This window comes from Daucus carota, chromosome 5 (genome assembly GCF_001625215.2).
Source record: "Daucus carota subsp. sativus chromosome 5, DH1 v3.0, whole genome shotgun sequence".
In the NCBI taxonomy this organism is placed as follows: Eukaryota; Viridiplantae; Streptophyta; class Magnoliopsida; order Apiales; family Apiaceae; genus Daucus; species Daucus carota.
Window position 1 is genome coordinate 11,247,033 of NC_030385.2, and position 15,495 is coordinate 11,262,527.

The 15,495-nt window shown below is 35.9% G+C and overlaps 2 protein-coding genes across 3 annotated transcripts; both read left to right on the forward strand.

Annotated features, from left to right (window-relative positions):
- The first annotated feature begins 1,301 nt into the window (after nucleotides 1-1,301).
- On the forward strand, nucleotides 1,302-3,366 carry LOC108222442 (desmethyl-deoxy-podophyllotoxin synthase). The gene is made up of 2 exons (XM_017396362.2): nucleotides 1,302-2,272; nucleotides 2,526-3,366. The coding sequence occupies exons 1-2, from the start codon at nucleotides 1,394-1,396 to the stop codon at nucleotides 3,144-3,146; spliced, it is 1,500 nt and encodes a 499-aa protein (XP_017251851.1). The 5' UTR covers nucleotides 1,302-1,393; the 3' UTR covers nucleotides 3,147-3,366.
- Nucleotides 3,367-4,011: 645 nt separating this feature from the next.
- On the forward strand, nucleotides 4,012-10,611 carry LOC108223841 (ABC transporter C family member 3). 2 transcript variants are annotated; one of them, XM_017398277.2, is made up of 10 exons: nucleotides 4,036-6,594; nucleotides 6,828-6,914; nucleotides 6,990-7,631; nucleotides 7,756-7,920; nucleotides 8,596-8,890; nucleotides 9,016-9,230; nucleotides 9,320-9,625; nucleotides 9,731-9,794; nucleotides 9,888-10,127; nucleotides 10,214-10,611. In XM_017398277.2, the coding sequence occupies exons 1-10, from the start codon at nucleotides 4,231-4,233 to the stop codon at nucleotides 10,327-10,329; spliced, it is 4,494 nt and encodes a 1,497-aa protein (XP_017253766.1). In that variant the 5' UTR covers nucleotides 4,036-4,230; the 3' UTR covers nucleotides 10,330-10,611. The 2 variants fall into 2 exon arrangements, with proteins under 2 accessions (XP_017253769.1, XP_017253766.1); XM_017398280.2 differs by lacking the exons at nucleotides 9,016-9,230; nucleotides 9,320-9,625; nucleotides 9,731-9,794; nucleotides 9,888-10,127; nucleotides 10,214-10,611 and having other exon boundaries at nucleotides 4,012-6,594; nucleotides 8,687-8,880.
- Nucleotides 10,612-15,495: the final 4,884 nt, after the last annotated feature.

A 15,495-nucleotide genomic window follows, 5' to 3' on the forward strand; every position in this document is an offset into this window, starting at 1 on the left:
AGCTTGTTAATGGAAATCGGAACCTCAAACCCATGTGTTGGTGTTTGGATTAGCAATTTCGTTGTATGGAGTGAGTCCCCACTCAGTCATTGTATAGAATGGGTCCCCACTCGGTGGGTGATCATTTCTTCAACACCTCTTTGGATACTCATTCTCAATCCTGCCTCCAATTCCCATCTACCATCCAAACAGTCCCGCTGTTTTTTCTCTCTTGTAACTTGTAAATATATCTTCTCAATTTGTGTCAAGAATTATCATTATCATGACGTCGTTATGATCGGTTAACGAGACATGACCGGAAAGTGTTCTTGCCCTCTGTCATTAGCTTTGGTATTATTGTGAGGTTTGTCTTTGAATTTTTGGCCTGATATTTGGATGGTTTCACAGGATGATAATATATGATATTAGCGACTATTATATTATCATGCCGAGTAAATATATTTGTAAATATATATCAGTTTTAAATTTTATTGTCATGTGAATACAGTTTAATGCATTCCACAGATTACTTCCCAGTTCTAAAACCAAATAGCAGTAATGCTGATAGTCAAGTAGCAGCAGAAGCAGCAGCTTCAGTCCACCTTACATAAATATTCATCCATCAAATTCATCTAAACACTGTGAACATACAAAGATGACATCAATTTAGGAGGCCACAAAAGAATAAATCTAGTTGATCTTCTCTAAAAATTTAAATCTGAATGTAAATTGAGCCACATAAATCATGTATCCATTTCTCCTTGTTAGTCTTCATTTATTTTACTTGTGTAACTTACAAAAGCATCTGGACCTGCATCATTATATGTTCGTCGTAATCCTCATACACTCACATAGCATCATGATGAAATTACTGAGCTACACAAACTCATTTCACATAGTGCAGACAGTGGCATCAATTATTAGTCCAATCTTGCAATCATGTGTAGTATGTGACCATGCCATTCTTTTCTGTTAGCCGCGCTAGTCAGTAATATAATGCAAGCTCGCGGAGGGGTCTGAATCTGAGCTTCATCAAACAAAATCCATATATATTTAGCAAATGAGATAAGATAGGAGGATAAGTTACCTCTATCACTCTATGTGATAACTTGATCCAAATATAGAATCATTTGATAGGAGTTTGACCTCAGTTGTGACCATAAGCACGGCTTTCTCCTGCAGACAAGTTGTTAGGATCTCATCATGCTCGATGCATATACAGAGGAACTAGACAACTGAGTTAAGTCATCTTCTTAAACAACTTAGAAGAAGAATCGATAAGGATAAGAATGATCATTTTTGCTAGCAATTATTCACAATTATTTCATTATTAACATCTTTTGCCACAAGGCCAGACGGCTATAAAAGAAAATCTGATAGTGTAACTTAATTGAGCAACGCATGTAAAATCCTGATGGAGAAGCAGATATCAAGTTTAGTTACTCCCTTTGCCTTGATCCTCTTGGTATTCATTCTACTCAAAGTTGCAAAAGTTTTCAGAAATGATAAATCAAAACTTCCTCCAGGGCCTAGGCAACTGCCTTTTATCGGAAACATCCACCAGCTGGTTAGTTCACTGCCGCATCACATCCTCAAGGACTTAGCCAACAAGTATGGTCCCCTGATGTCCCTAAAGCTTGGTGAAGTTTCTGTTTTTGTTGTTTCTTCTCCAGAAATTGCCCATGACATGATGAAAACACACGATCTCAACTTCGTTCAAAGACCATATTCACTTTCTACAGATATTCTTTCTTACCACTCTTCCAACATTGCCTCTTCTCCCTATGGTGATTACTGGAGACAGATGCGAAGAATCTGTACTCTGGAGATTTTCAGTTCAAAAAGTGTGCACAAGTTCCGATCCATCAGGGAAGAGGAGGTCTTGAATTTCATTAATTCAGTTTCTCAGAACAAGGGATTACCAATCAATCTTAGCAAAGAGCTTTTCTCACTTACAAGTGGAATCACAGCAAGAGCTGCTTTTGGTAAAAGAATTAACGACAGTCAAGTATTTGCTATGACCTTAAAGGAAATGTTAGAGTTGTCAGCAGGTTTTAGTGTTGCTGACATGTACCCTTCACTAAAAGTTCTTCATGTGATCAGTGGACTTCGGAAGAGACTAGAGAAGGTGCATAAAGATATGGATAAAGTACTTGCACGCGTTATGACTGAACATAGAGACAGAAACAGAGAAGCGGATCCTCAAGACTTAGTTGACGTTCTTCTAAAAACTCAAAAGGATGAATTCATTACCCCTCCTCTGACTGACAACAACATCAAAGCGGTCATCTTAGTAAGTTGCTAATTTATCATTCTAGTATTCATTTTAACGATATTGTCTGAAGTTAACTGCATATTTAATAGTAAATTCCTGCAATCAATTTTTGGGGATCTCCCAAATGCAAGAACATGATAGAAACTAAAGTGTAGGCATCTGCAAGAAAGAATTAAGTAAAGGGCTTCTGTCAAAACCTGCTTGGCTTTTAAAAAGAAAAAAGATATAATTGGTTTTTTATGTGTTTAACTTTGTACACTTCCTATTTTAGGATGTTATTTCTGGTGGTAGTGAAACTTCATCCATAACTATAGATTGGGCAATGTCCGAGATGCTGAAGAATCCAAAAGTGATGGAAAGAGCACAGGCAGAGATACGAAAGGTGTGTGAGGGAAAAGAAAATATCGACGAAACAATGCTTCATGAACTAAGCTACTTAAAACAGGTGATCAAGGAAACACTAAGACTACACCCTGCTGCACCCCTGTTAGTTGCAAGAGAATGCAGAGAACAGTGTCAACTTCATGGCTACGACGTACCTGTCAAGACCAAGATTGTTGTCAACGCATGGGCGATTGGAAGAGATCCAAGATTTTGGGCTGATCCTGACACCTTTGATCCACAAAGATTTGAAGATAGCTCAGTTGAATTTAAGGGAACAAACTTTGAGTACATACCATTTGGCGCGGGTAGAAGAATTTGTCCAGGAATGTTGTTTGCATTACCTATGATTGAGTTGCCACTCGCGCAAATGTTGTATCGTTTTGATTGGAAACTCCCTGAGGGACTAAAGAATGAAGAGCTAGACATGAGTGAGGCCTATGGCATCACAGCTGGCAGAAAACATGATCTGTATGTTATTCCTGTCGCGTATACTCCTCAGAAGGCGTAAGCACTAAAATTCCATATTTACTAGCAGTGTAAGATGTCTGGAGTATAATGTTAATTCCTCAGGAGCACTTGACAGAATAAGTTCATGTACTTTAGTACACTAAAGAACATCCTAGAGGAAAAACAGCAGCAGTGAACATTTTAATACATGGTATCGACATCTTCTTCATTGTATTGTATGATGAATGGTTTATATAGATGAGGCCCAATTCTACTAGAAATATATTAGAGGATCACTAGATTAAACAACTATCATTTTTCCTTTGAAGTAAGAAGAATCATATTTCAGGAGCTGATAACTTGTAAATAAGAAAAAGAATACTTAGTTTTTTACTCTTTTTTTTTCGCGCAAGTAATACGGAGTGATTGGTTGTTTTGCTTTCAAACCTGTAATTGTTTTCGGTTGATTTTAATGGATTGTACGTGATTTTGATTTTGTGCGGATCTTTGATAAAATACCACGCATGGATTTGGGCACAATGCTTCAAAATCTGGATTTAAAAAAAAAATTATAATACACTGAGCAATCTCACAAAATCCATCATTAAAATTCACAAAAATCCATCTAACATTTGAATACCATAAGATTCGATGGATTTTAAAAATTTTAAAAATACACACCAAACCCTTCATACAAATGTAAAATCCACAAAAATCCATCAACATTTGAATATTATAAAATTTCGATGGATTTTAAAAACTTTAAAAATACACCCCGAACCCTTCATACACAAGTTCATTGTTCATACATGTAATTAAATGGTCCTAGATGAGAAAGACAAACGAACAAGAAAACAAAATTCAATTTGATCTGACTTCATGGGAGCTAGTCAAGTTGCGTAATATCTTGTTCAGTTGCCGTGGGGACCTTGTGGGCCCCTCTGAATGCTCAACGCTAATCTTCAACTTCCTCGACTCTATCACTTTTGCCCTGACTTCGCAACTTGAAACTTCTATATATAGACAATTTGCTGAAACACAACCACCAGAACTTATCACTTATGGACCATGTTTTGCAACTAAATTTATAGCCCACCAAAGACTCATAACTGTTATTTATTTGCAGCTTATTATCTTGTTAAATTATGGTATTTACAAGAGCCATGTCTTCTAATCTGTCATTTATTTCACTTAAAGGTGATGATTTCTTGTTTAAAACCATAATCTTACATGGGTTATCTTGCTTATTACATCTAATAATCTTGCTCATATTATTTGTTCCATGGCTAAACAATAGATTTTTAAGAATTAGTGCAACAGAAGGATCCAAGAACTGTAATTTAAGGTTATCTTATTATAGGAATAGGATCACTTTGTTTTCTACTTTGTGTCTGTCACTTTTAAGTCTTGTTGTTTGTTTGTTCAACATCTTGTGTTGGTATAAAAATGGTTGGTTTGCAATGGATGCTTTGGTGCTTTTGGATTTAGTACTTAAAGTTATTGCTTGGTTAGCTATTTCTGCTTATTTATACACTCAACTGTCAAGTGAAGTTAGGTATCCTTTAGTATTGAGAATTTGGTGGTGTGTTTTCTTTTTGTTGTCTTGTTATTGTCTTGTTGTGCACTGTGTTTTTGACAGAAAGCCTCGAGTTCTAGTCTCTGATATCTTGTATTCGCTCACCGGGTTGTATTTCTGTTGTGTGGGTTTTTCGGGTGGAGTTGGATCAGATGAGGATGATCTTTTACAAGAACCCCTTATAAGTGGGAATTGTACGAGTAGATTGAGTCATGGTGAGGAGTGTAAGAAGTGCGGTGGTGAAAGTGTGACACCTTTTGCTACGGCTAGTTTATTCAGTGTCTTGACATTTTCTTGGCTTGGTTCTTTGGTTGCACTGGGTTATAAAAAGCCATTAGACCTTGAGGATGTTCCTCAGCTTGCAGGAATTGACAATGTACATGGGGCCTTTCCAGTTTTACGAGGTAAGTTAGTGTTTGATCAGGGTGATCATAATAGTGTGACTACATTTGGGCTGATAAAAGCACTGGTTTTCACTACCTGGAAGGAACTCTTGTTAACTGCATTTTTAGCCATTGTAAACACAGTGGCTACATTTGTTGGTCCCTACCTTGTTGATGTGTTTGTTCAATACTTGAACGGACATCGGGAGCGTGAGAATGAAGGCTACATCTTAGTTTCAGCTTTTATAATTGCGAAGCTTATTGAGTGTTTGACGCTGAGGCACTGGTTCTTTACGTTGCAACAGGTAGGAATCAGGATCAAAGCAGCTTTGATTGCCTTGATTTACCATAAAGGATTGACTTTGTCATGTCAATCGAAGCAGGGTCACACAACTGGAGAGATCATTAATTTTATGACTGTAGATGCTGAGAGGATAGGTGACTTTAGTTGGTGCATGCATGATCCATGGGTTGTCTTCCTACAGGTTGGTCTGGCATTGGTAATCTTATATAGAACTCTGGGGGTTGCTTCCATTGCAACACTGTTTGCAACCGTGGCTGTGATGATGGCAAATCTTCCATTGGGAAGATTACAGGAGAATTTTCAAACAAACCTGATGGAATCTAAAGATCAAAGGATGAAATCAACATCAGAAATCTTGAGAAACATGAGGATTCTCAAGCTCCAAGGTTGGGATATGAAATTTCTATCTAAAATTGAGGAGCTCAGAAATAATGAGACAGGATGGTTGCGAAAGTATGTGTACACCAATGCAATGGTCAGTTTTGTATTTTGGGGCACTCCTACATTCGTGGCTGTGGTAACATTTGGAACATGTATGCTTATAGGGATCCCACTTGACTCTGGAAAGATACTATCTGCTCTTGCGACGTTCAGAATACTTCAAGAGCCTATCTATAATCTTCCGGATACAATATCAATAACAATTCAGACTAAAGTTTCACTTGACAGGATTGCCTCATTCCTTTGTCTCGATGACATTCAGACAAATGTTGTAAGGAGGCTTCCAAGAGGAAGTTTAGACACTGCAATTGAGATAGTACATGGAAATTTTTCTTGGGATGTTTCCTCACCTAATCCAACACTAAAAGATATCAATTTCAGAGTCTCTCATGGCATGAGGGTGGCAGTGTGTGGTATGGTTGGCTCAGGAAAATCAAGTCTACTGTCAAGTATCCTTGGGGAAGTGCCAAAACTTTCAGGTGTCATCGAGATGAGTGGTACAAAGGCCTATGTTTCCCAGACACCTTGGATACAGAGTGGAACTATAGAAGAGAATATAGTCTTTGGTGAGGGGATGGACAAAGAAAAATATGAGAAGATTCTTGAAGCATGCTGCCTTAAAAAGGATCTGGAAATTCTTTCCTATGGAGATAAGACAATAATAGGCGAGAGGGGAATTAATTTAAGCGGGGGTCAGAAGCAGAGAGTACAAATTGCTCGTGCTCTCTACCAAGATGCAGACATATATCTATTTGATGATCCATTTAGTGCTTTGGATGCTCACACGGGATCTCATATTTTTAAGGTAACTGTTTTTGCATCTAAATTTTCTTGATGCACTAAATTATAACTGAAACTGTACCACATGACAACATCCTAATAGTATGTGTAATCTTTGTTTTAATAGGTATTATCCATCTGATCAGTTACTAATCTTTTTGTAGAAGGAACATTGTAAGCGACTCTGATTTATGTATGGTTGCTAGTTCTCCGTTATACATTTGTTGATTACATCATTTGACAAGATATGTATTGCAGGAGTGCATACAGGGGATTCTAGAGTCAAAAACAGTCATATATGTTACTCACCAAGTGGAGTTTCTACCTTCAGCAGACCTCATACTTGTGAGATAAGATCTATTCATTAACTTTTACTGTACACATAAATGTACAATTTTCATATAATACCCTTTTAATTAGGTGATGAAAGATGGCTATATTACACAAGCTGGAAAATATGGTGATATACTCAACTTAGGGAACGAATTTATTGAACTTGTGGTTGCACATGAGAAAGCTTTATCTGCAATAAATCTCCTAGAAGCCGGATTAGCCTTGAAAGATATGAATATCAGTGTGGACAGCAAGACAAAGAGCGATAAAAGTTCTGAAGAAACCACAGATGTTCAATACAGTCAACCACCAGAAGATGTCCAGGGCACAAAAGGACAGCTTGTTCAAGAAGAAGAACGAGAGAAAGGCAGAGTTGAATTCTCAGTCTATTGGAAGTATATTACAACAGCGTATGGGGGTGCACTTATTCCCGTTATATTATTGGCACAAGTTCTCTTTCAGGTACTTCAAATTGGAAGCAATTATTGGATGGCATGGGCAACTCCTGTGTCAGGGGATGAAGCACCTCCTGTTCAAAATTTTACTCTCATTATAGTGTATGTAGCGTTGGCAATAGGAAGTTCCTTCTGCATTTTTTGTCGAGCTATGTCTCTTGCAGCTGCTGGGTACAAGACAGCAACTATACTCTTTCAAAGAATGCATTTGTGTATTTTTCGTGCACCAATGTCTTTCTTTGATTCCACACCAAGTGGCCGCATCTTAAATAGAGTCTGTGCACTAACTTGAATCTTCTGTTCTATTTACGTTATTATTAATATTTATAGTAAAACATTGGTTATCAGCAATAGTAGGAATGTATTATGATTTATAATTTACATCTGGATATCTGCAGGCATCTATGGACCAAAGCACTATAGATATGAACATGCCTAATCAAGTTGGCCTTTTTGCCTTTTCGATTATACAACTCCTTGGAAATATTGCTGTGATGGCGCTAGTGGCATGGCAAGTTTTCGTAGTTTTTGTTCCTGTCATTGCAATTTGCATCTGGTTACAGGTATTTTATGCAGTCCCTTCTCATTTAACTTTGGAACTTAGATACCTGATTACTATTACAGAATCTGTAGTTCCATTGCCTCTTTTTATCACTTGTCCAAATTCATAACAGAGTCAGAGCTTGTTGCTTAACCCTTTCAACTGCTAACATTTAAACTTAACAGCTAACTTATGAGTGTAATATATAGTTTCGAAGGCTTTAATTTTCTGCAGTGCAACATTTCTTTTCGTATCCTTTTCTATTAACTTCTTTATTTTGCGTTACTCAATAAAGGCAATTTTTATATGTTAAGCGATGATAAACTTGGGTTTTATCATATTTTCATTCTAGAATTAAGACAAAAAATATATAGATAACTGAAGTTTCAATGTCTATTATCTTGTTTTGTTTGTCAGGATCATTCTGGATCCCACCGATGCTATTTTGGTGGTGATTGCATTCACTTTCAGAATTCAAATCTTACAGATTTTGAGCTAATAATAGAAGGGAGAATCATGAATGTGATTTCAAGTTAATTTTTCAAAACAGGAAATGAACTAGTTATTAAGTACATCTTGATCACATAAAAATGAATACAGAATGAGGAGCAACACTTGAAGTTAGAGACAAAATTATAATCCTATTAAGTTTCTGTTGAATGTTACCTCAAATGAAATGTACTTTAATATATTTCAGCAATATTACATACCTTCAGCACGCGAACTGGCACGCCTAATTGGAGTGTCTAAAGCTCCAGTTATCCAACATTTTGCGGAAACAATTTCAGGATCAACAACAATCAGGAGCTTTGATCAGGAACACAGATTTCAGGAAACAAGTATGAAATTGATTGACGGAAACTCTCGGCCAAAGTTTCACAGTGCGGGTGTCATGGAATGGCTATGCTTCCGTTTGGATATGTTCTCTAATCTCACCTTTGCCTTTACCTTGGTTTTCCTAATCTCTGTCCCTTCAGGAACAATTGACCCAAGTTAGTAAATCATATATATTTTTATTATCGTATTCTAAGTTCAGCCCATTTTAAAAAAGTTACTGTATCATTCTTTCTTTTCTAGTCCTTTTTTAATTCATATATAACACCATTTTGATTTGTAGGCATAGCAGGGTTAGCAGTTACATATGGACTTGGTCTAAACATGTCACAATTTCGAGTGATATGGAACCTCTGCAATCTCGACAATAAAATAATATCAGTCGAAAGGATACTTCAGTACACAAGTATCCCCAATGAGCCTCCTCTAGTTATAGAAGTAAATAGGCCAGATGATCATTGGCCATCATGTGGTGAAGTTGAAATGTGTAATCTACAGGTACTCTTATCATGTTTTATTTGCACTTTGTAGCCGCATTGTACAGAAACATTCTCTTTTCTAAAAGGAATTTGTTGTTTTGTTATTAGGTTCAGTATGCTCCTCATATGCCCCTGGTGTTGCGAGGTCTTACTTGCACGTTTAAAGGAGGAAAAAAGACTGGAATTGTAGGCAGAACCGGAAGTGGAAAATCAACTCTTATACAAACCATATTCCGTATTGTGGAACCAACAGCCGGGGTTATATTAGTAGATGGTATCAATATCTCCTTGATTGGATTGCATGATTTACGATCTAGATTAAGCATAATTCCACAAGATCCAACGATGTTTGAGGGGACAGTTCGAAGCAACTTGGACCCTCTTGAAGAGTATACAGATGAACAAATTTGGGAAGTGAGTTGGTGAAAGTCATAGTTCATTTACTAAGATCAAATAAATATTATCATGCACATTGATCTACGTATACCCTCAGTTGATCTTGCTTATCATGATTGCCAGGTTCTTGACATGTGTCAATTAGGCGATGAAGTTAAAAGCAAGGAGGGTAAGCTCGATTCAGCAGGTTAGTTTCATCTATATCCAGCCCTACAGCATTACATCTTCTAAGTTGTATAATGCTGCAGTGTGATTGCTGATGTGTCCCCTCGTGTTGCAGTTTCAGAGAATGGGGAGAACTGGAGTGTTGGACAGAGGCAATTAGTATGTCTCGGTCGCGTGTTACTCAAGAAAAGCAAGTTATTAATTCTCGATGAGGCTACTGCATCAGTTGATACAGCCACTGATAATATGATTCAGAAAACCCTGAGGCAACACTTTCAGGATTCCACAGTCTTGACAATAGCGCATAGAATAACATCTGTGCTTGACAGTGATATGGTGCTTCTCTTGGAGAATGGTTTGTTTTGTATCGTTTTTTTGTTTATTGCTTAAATTTCATTCCAAAAGACTAAATTGCATATATTATTTTACTTGTGTATATAGGGCTGATCCAAGAATATGATGTTCCTACAAAGTTGCTGGAGGACAAATCATCTTCATTCTCCAAGCTTGTAGCAGAGTACAGTGTAAGGGGGAATTCAAGATTTAGAAATTCATGAATAAGAATTTCCTATTTAGCAATGGATGATCAAGTAAGATGAGACTGAGCATCTTAGTTCTGGTGAGGCAAATTAGTTATATATATTTACCTCATGATAGAACAATATTAGAAATTAATAAAAAGTAGATATTGGTTTTCAATCTCTTATATATAATTTTGGGCTATCTTGTAAGCCTTTTGGTCCATAATCCTAATTTCTTATATATAATCCCAATTGTCAAGGGGTTGGTCACACACCCACCCCTTGTATTTGATAAGTCTATTTCTCTTTTGAAGTGTATAGTATCATCCGTTTATTTTTTCATCGCTTCTTTGATTTTGCAATAGTAGTCATAGATTTTATAATAAGATGTTCTGATAAGATTTCTTATCGATGTTAGTATTTCACTTTTTGATTAAATAATTCCATGTAAGTGAAGGACATCTTTAATAATATTTAAGACTTATTTTTGTTGTATGATTTTAAATTTTTTAATATGAGTTATTTCTTTTAAGATAACATAAAAATCGTAATTTGAAATCAAATATATAAGGATAGGATTGAATAAAAACTTTTTTAAGTCACAAACTTAAAAATTTTTTTTTTTTGATTTTTTTTAATTTTCCCAACATGTTAATCCTTAGTTATAGAAAGTATCAATGTTGAAAATTATTAAAAAAATAGTATAATCTTTAAAAATAATGCATAAATAAATCTTGCATTCAACACATTTGTAATAGGGGTTCAACACATATTTATAGATATGCTTAAACTATACTTCTAGGGTATTGGTAGTGTCTAGAAAGATAAATATTGGTTATATAATACTTTTAACTTAGTTCTTACATTGAAAAATTAGTTTATGTACTTCTCCAACACAATTTTCATCGATGTTCAACAAAATATGTTAAAAAATGTTGAACTCAAGTTATATATGTGTTGAACCCATAGTTTATTTATATGTTTTCTAATGAAATAACGATGTATTTTCAATAATTTTCAACCTGGGTACCTTACATAACTAATGATTAACACATACGAAAAATAAAAAAAGGTTTGTAAGTTTGTACCGGAACCCTCCTTTATATAGGTGTATATATATATAGAGTCATACTCCAATACAAACCAAATTAACCTAAAAACTAAAAATCAGTTTCCGGTCAGTTTTTTATCACTATTTTTAACTATAGAAATCACTATTTTGTACATAACATATCACTAATTTATATATAGCATATCTCGCGAATATACATATTTATATACACATATATGACTATTAGGAATATGTGAGCTTAGAATAAAATTAAATGTAGCTGATCAATGGCTAGCATGCTTAAGCAATAGCAATTGATCAGATTCACCCATCAACAGATGATATGGTACTGTAACAAAGCTGGAGTACCTTAGCAATCGATAGGCTAATAATATGATCTTTTAGATTTGCAGTTGATCTATCAATGGATGAGTAGATACGGTGACATAATTGTAAATATTTGAAGTCATGTAATCTATCCAAGTGAAGTGAAGATCGATCACTAGTCAAGAAGCATCGATGACTAAATAAACATACTATCAATCGCTACATCAATTCCATCAATGGCTAAACCTGGAAGGCTATCAATCGCTAATTCAAGAAGCTATCAATCACTAATTATTTTAGCAGTTGATGAATAGTAGTTGAAAGCTACAAGTCAAGTAAAGGGTAGAAAACACATGGGTTGATGCGCGCTGCACCAGTTTTGGAAGCTAAACTAAAGGTAGTTTAGTCAAATATTGAGAACCTCGAAACCTACCATTGCTGGCAAAGCAACAAGAATTTCAAGCTGCCAAGTGCACTATCAAGTCCAAGAAATTCTACATTTGTAATAGCTAGAAAAAGAGTAGGAAAATACTTTTGCAGACTATTCTTATTTGTAGTAGTATATATTCGCATTGTAATTTTCATTTCAATGTATCCAAATACTGAGAACTGAAGAGCAAAGCATTAGAGACAGTGAGCAACAAATTGCAAGCTTCTGCTCTTCATTCTTTTGTAAGCAGCCAAATAATTCTTACTTGGAAGGTTCTTAATATAAAAATCTCTCAGTTGGATCAAACAATCCACCTGAAATTTTTAAGATCCTTGTTCTTTTAATTTCACTTTTAGTTTTAAATTTCTCCTGTGTTTTGAATATGGTCTGTTAAACAAAATTGGCTGAAATTTTTGTAGATTGTATTCAACCCCCTTCTACAATCTAACTTATTGTTTGCATTGTCTGAATAACAATTGGTATCAGAGCCGGTCTTCTAACATACAAGAAGTCAAAGATCTCAAAGACAATTAACAATGGGAAGAAGAGATGAAGGAGTCAAAATTCCAATGCTGGTTAAGGAAGACTACTTTCACTGGAAAGTGAAAATGAGGATGCATCTTCTCTCTCTTGATCCAAGCTACATCAACTGCATTGAGAAAGGACTACATGTTCCAGTCAAAATCAATATTGCTGTGAGACTTGATGGAAGTGAAGCTGAAGATATTGAAGTACCCAAATCTATCTTTGAATTCATAGAAGAAGATGAGAAAGGTGCACAAGGACAACAAAGCCATGAGCATTCTATTCAATGACATTGATGATGACATGTTTGATAGTGTTATCAACTGTCCTACTGCTAAAGAAGTATGGGACACTATTCAAACACTCTGTGAAGGCACTGACCAAGTTAGAGAAAACAAGATGCAGTTGTTTGTACAACAATATGAAAGCTTTTAGTCCAAGTCTGGTGAATCTCTAAATGATTTATCTAATAGATTTCAAAAGCTTTTAAATGGATTAAAACTCTATGGAAGAATCTATCTGGTTTTAGATTCAAATCTCAAGTTTTTCAAGAGCCTTGCCCAGAGATTGGAAGCCTATGACTGTTGCCTTGAGATAAGCTCAAAACTTTAATGAATACTCTCTAGACAAACTCTATGGCATTCTTAAAACTTATGAGCTTGAGATTCAGCAAGATGAGGAACTAGAAAAGAACTCCAGAAAGGAGAAGAGTGTGGCCCTTGTAGCTGAAAAGGAAGAAGAAGAGGGGAAGGCATTAAAATCTATGGTTGCTGGTAAAGCTTCAAGTAGCAATGCTTGTGAAGGAAAGAATGAAGCTGGAAAGAACAAAGGCAAAATCATTGAAGATAATGAGGAATTCTCAACTCAAGATGAGCTTGATGATCTTGATGAGCATCTAGCTTTTCTTGCCAGAAAATTCTCCAAACTCAAGTTCAAAAGAAATACTGTCACCTCTAGACCTTTTAATAAAGGAAATCAATCCGAACCATCCGGAATGGTTGAAAGATCAAAATTCAACTATTTCAACTGTGGTCTAGCTGGGCATTTCTCCAATGAATGCAGAAGGCCACCTGCTGAGAAGAAGGGATCTTCATTTGAATTATAGAAAGAAATATTTTGATCTACTCAAGCAGAATAAAGAAAGGGCATTCATAACTAAGGATGGTGACTGGGCAGCTAATGGAGAAGACTCTGACAATGAAGAACATGTCAATCTGGCCTTGATGGCAATTGGAGATGAAGCCGATTCTATCTCAACCAGTAATGGACAGGTAAAAACCACCAACACATCTGATCTTACTAAGACTGAATGCAAACAAATGATTGATGAAATGTCAAATGAAATCTATAATATTAGAGTCTTTTTAAAATCCTTAACAAAAGAAAATGTTAGAATTAAGGGGACTAATGATTTGCTTGCTGAGAGAAATGGAAAGCTTGAGACAGCATTGATCCAGATGGATAAGTTCAAAAAGTCTGCAGAGCTTGCTAAAGATGAGTTGTTGGTTGTTCTGAAAAGAGAAGAGATTCTCAAAAAGCAATTGGAAAGGGAACAAGAGCTTATTGCTAAGTGGAAGGAGTCCAGGAATGTTCTTGAGAATATGTGCTCCACTCAAATTCTTGAAAAATATTGCAAGAATTCCTGGAAGAAGAACAAAAAGATTTTTGATGGAACTGACAATTCTTTGGATAATGATCATCCGTTGACATATATTCCATCAACGGATGAGAATTATCCGTTGAAGAGTCAGACAGCAGTTGATGAAGAGAAGCTTAAGAAGCTTAACAAGAAATTTGGGCCCATCAATAAAAACTTTTTGAAAGAATCTGGTAGTTCTAAGAAAACTGAGAAAGAAGGTATTGGTCACAGTTCTGCACCTGTGGAGGCTGGAAAAGGAAAGAAGAAGAGCTCTAGGAATGGCAAAATTGGGATCAATAAAAGGAATGACTACACACCTGATAAAAATGCTGTTAGAAAAACTTGCTCTAAATGTGGTAGTGTTAATCATCTTGCCAATAATTGCAAAAACTGTCTTATCTGATCATTGCATGCCTAATCCTATGATAAATCCTCACATGCCTTACATGCCTATGTTTTCCAATGCTCCTGTTCAATATGATAACATGCCATTAATGCCTAATCCATATTTTAGTGCATTTAACATGCCTGCTATGCCATTTCATAATACTGGTATGAATCATGCTTATGCCAATCAATTTTCTATGAACTCTGCTAATATTGGATCTTCTAATTCTGTTGGGCTGCCTGAAACTAAGAAGCATAACTCTGAGGATGAAGTTGTTTCAAAACCTTCTAAATCCAAAGAGACTAATGTTTCTAAGCCTAAGGTGGTTTCTAACAAAAATGGATCCAAGATTGCTTGGGTATATAACCAAAGTCAACTTAAAGTGTTTATGATCTGTGCAGGGAGGAAGAAAGAATTTTTGGTACCTTGATAGTGGTTGTTCAAGGCACATGACTGGAGATTTCACCCTGCTCAGCAAGTTTGAGGAAAGCTAGCCCTAGTATTACCTTTGGAGATGACAGCAAAGGATTTACTATGGGATATAGCTTGATTTCAAAAGGAAATGCCATCATTGATAATGTTGCATTAGTCAAAGGTCTTGAGCATAATTTGCTTAGCATCAGTCAACTATGTGATAGAGGACATCAAGTTTGGTTCTCAAATGAAGCCCGTGTTGTCTCTGACAAAAAGGACAACAAAGTGGTGCTCACTGAAAATAGGAAGGGAAATGTCTACATAGCTGATTTCAACTCTACAAATGTAGACTCAATTACTTGCTTGTTCAGCAAAGCAAGTCTGGTTGACAGCTGGCTATGGCACAAGAAATTGTCCCACTTGAATTT

What these genes read in the sequence shown, in the direction of transcription:
- LOC108222442 (XM_017396362.2), top strand. Translation starts at nt 1,394, where the DNA reads ATGGAGAAGCAGATATCAAGTTTAGTTACTCCCTTTGCCTTGATCCTC. An exon ending in ACATCAAAGCGGTCATCTTA is followed by an intron (nt 2,273 to 2,525) that starts GTAAGTTGCTAA and finishes TTCCTATTTTAG; the next exon opens with GATGTTATTTCTGGTGGTAG.
- LOC108223841 (XM_017398277.2), top strand. Translation starts at nt 4,231, where the DNA reads ATGGTATTTACAAGAGCCATGTCTTCTAATCTGTCATTTATTTCACTT. An exon ending in TTCAGGAACAATTGACCCAA is followed by an intron (nt 8,891 to 9,015) that starts GTTAGTAAATCA and finishes TTTGATTTGTAG; the next exon opens with GCATAGCAGGGTTAGCAGTT. An exon ending in GGTGCTTCTCTTGGAGAATG is followed by an intron (nt 10,128 to 10,213) that starts GTTTGTTTTGTA and finishes TTGTGTATATAG; the next exon opens with GGCTGATCCAAGAATATGAT.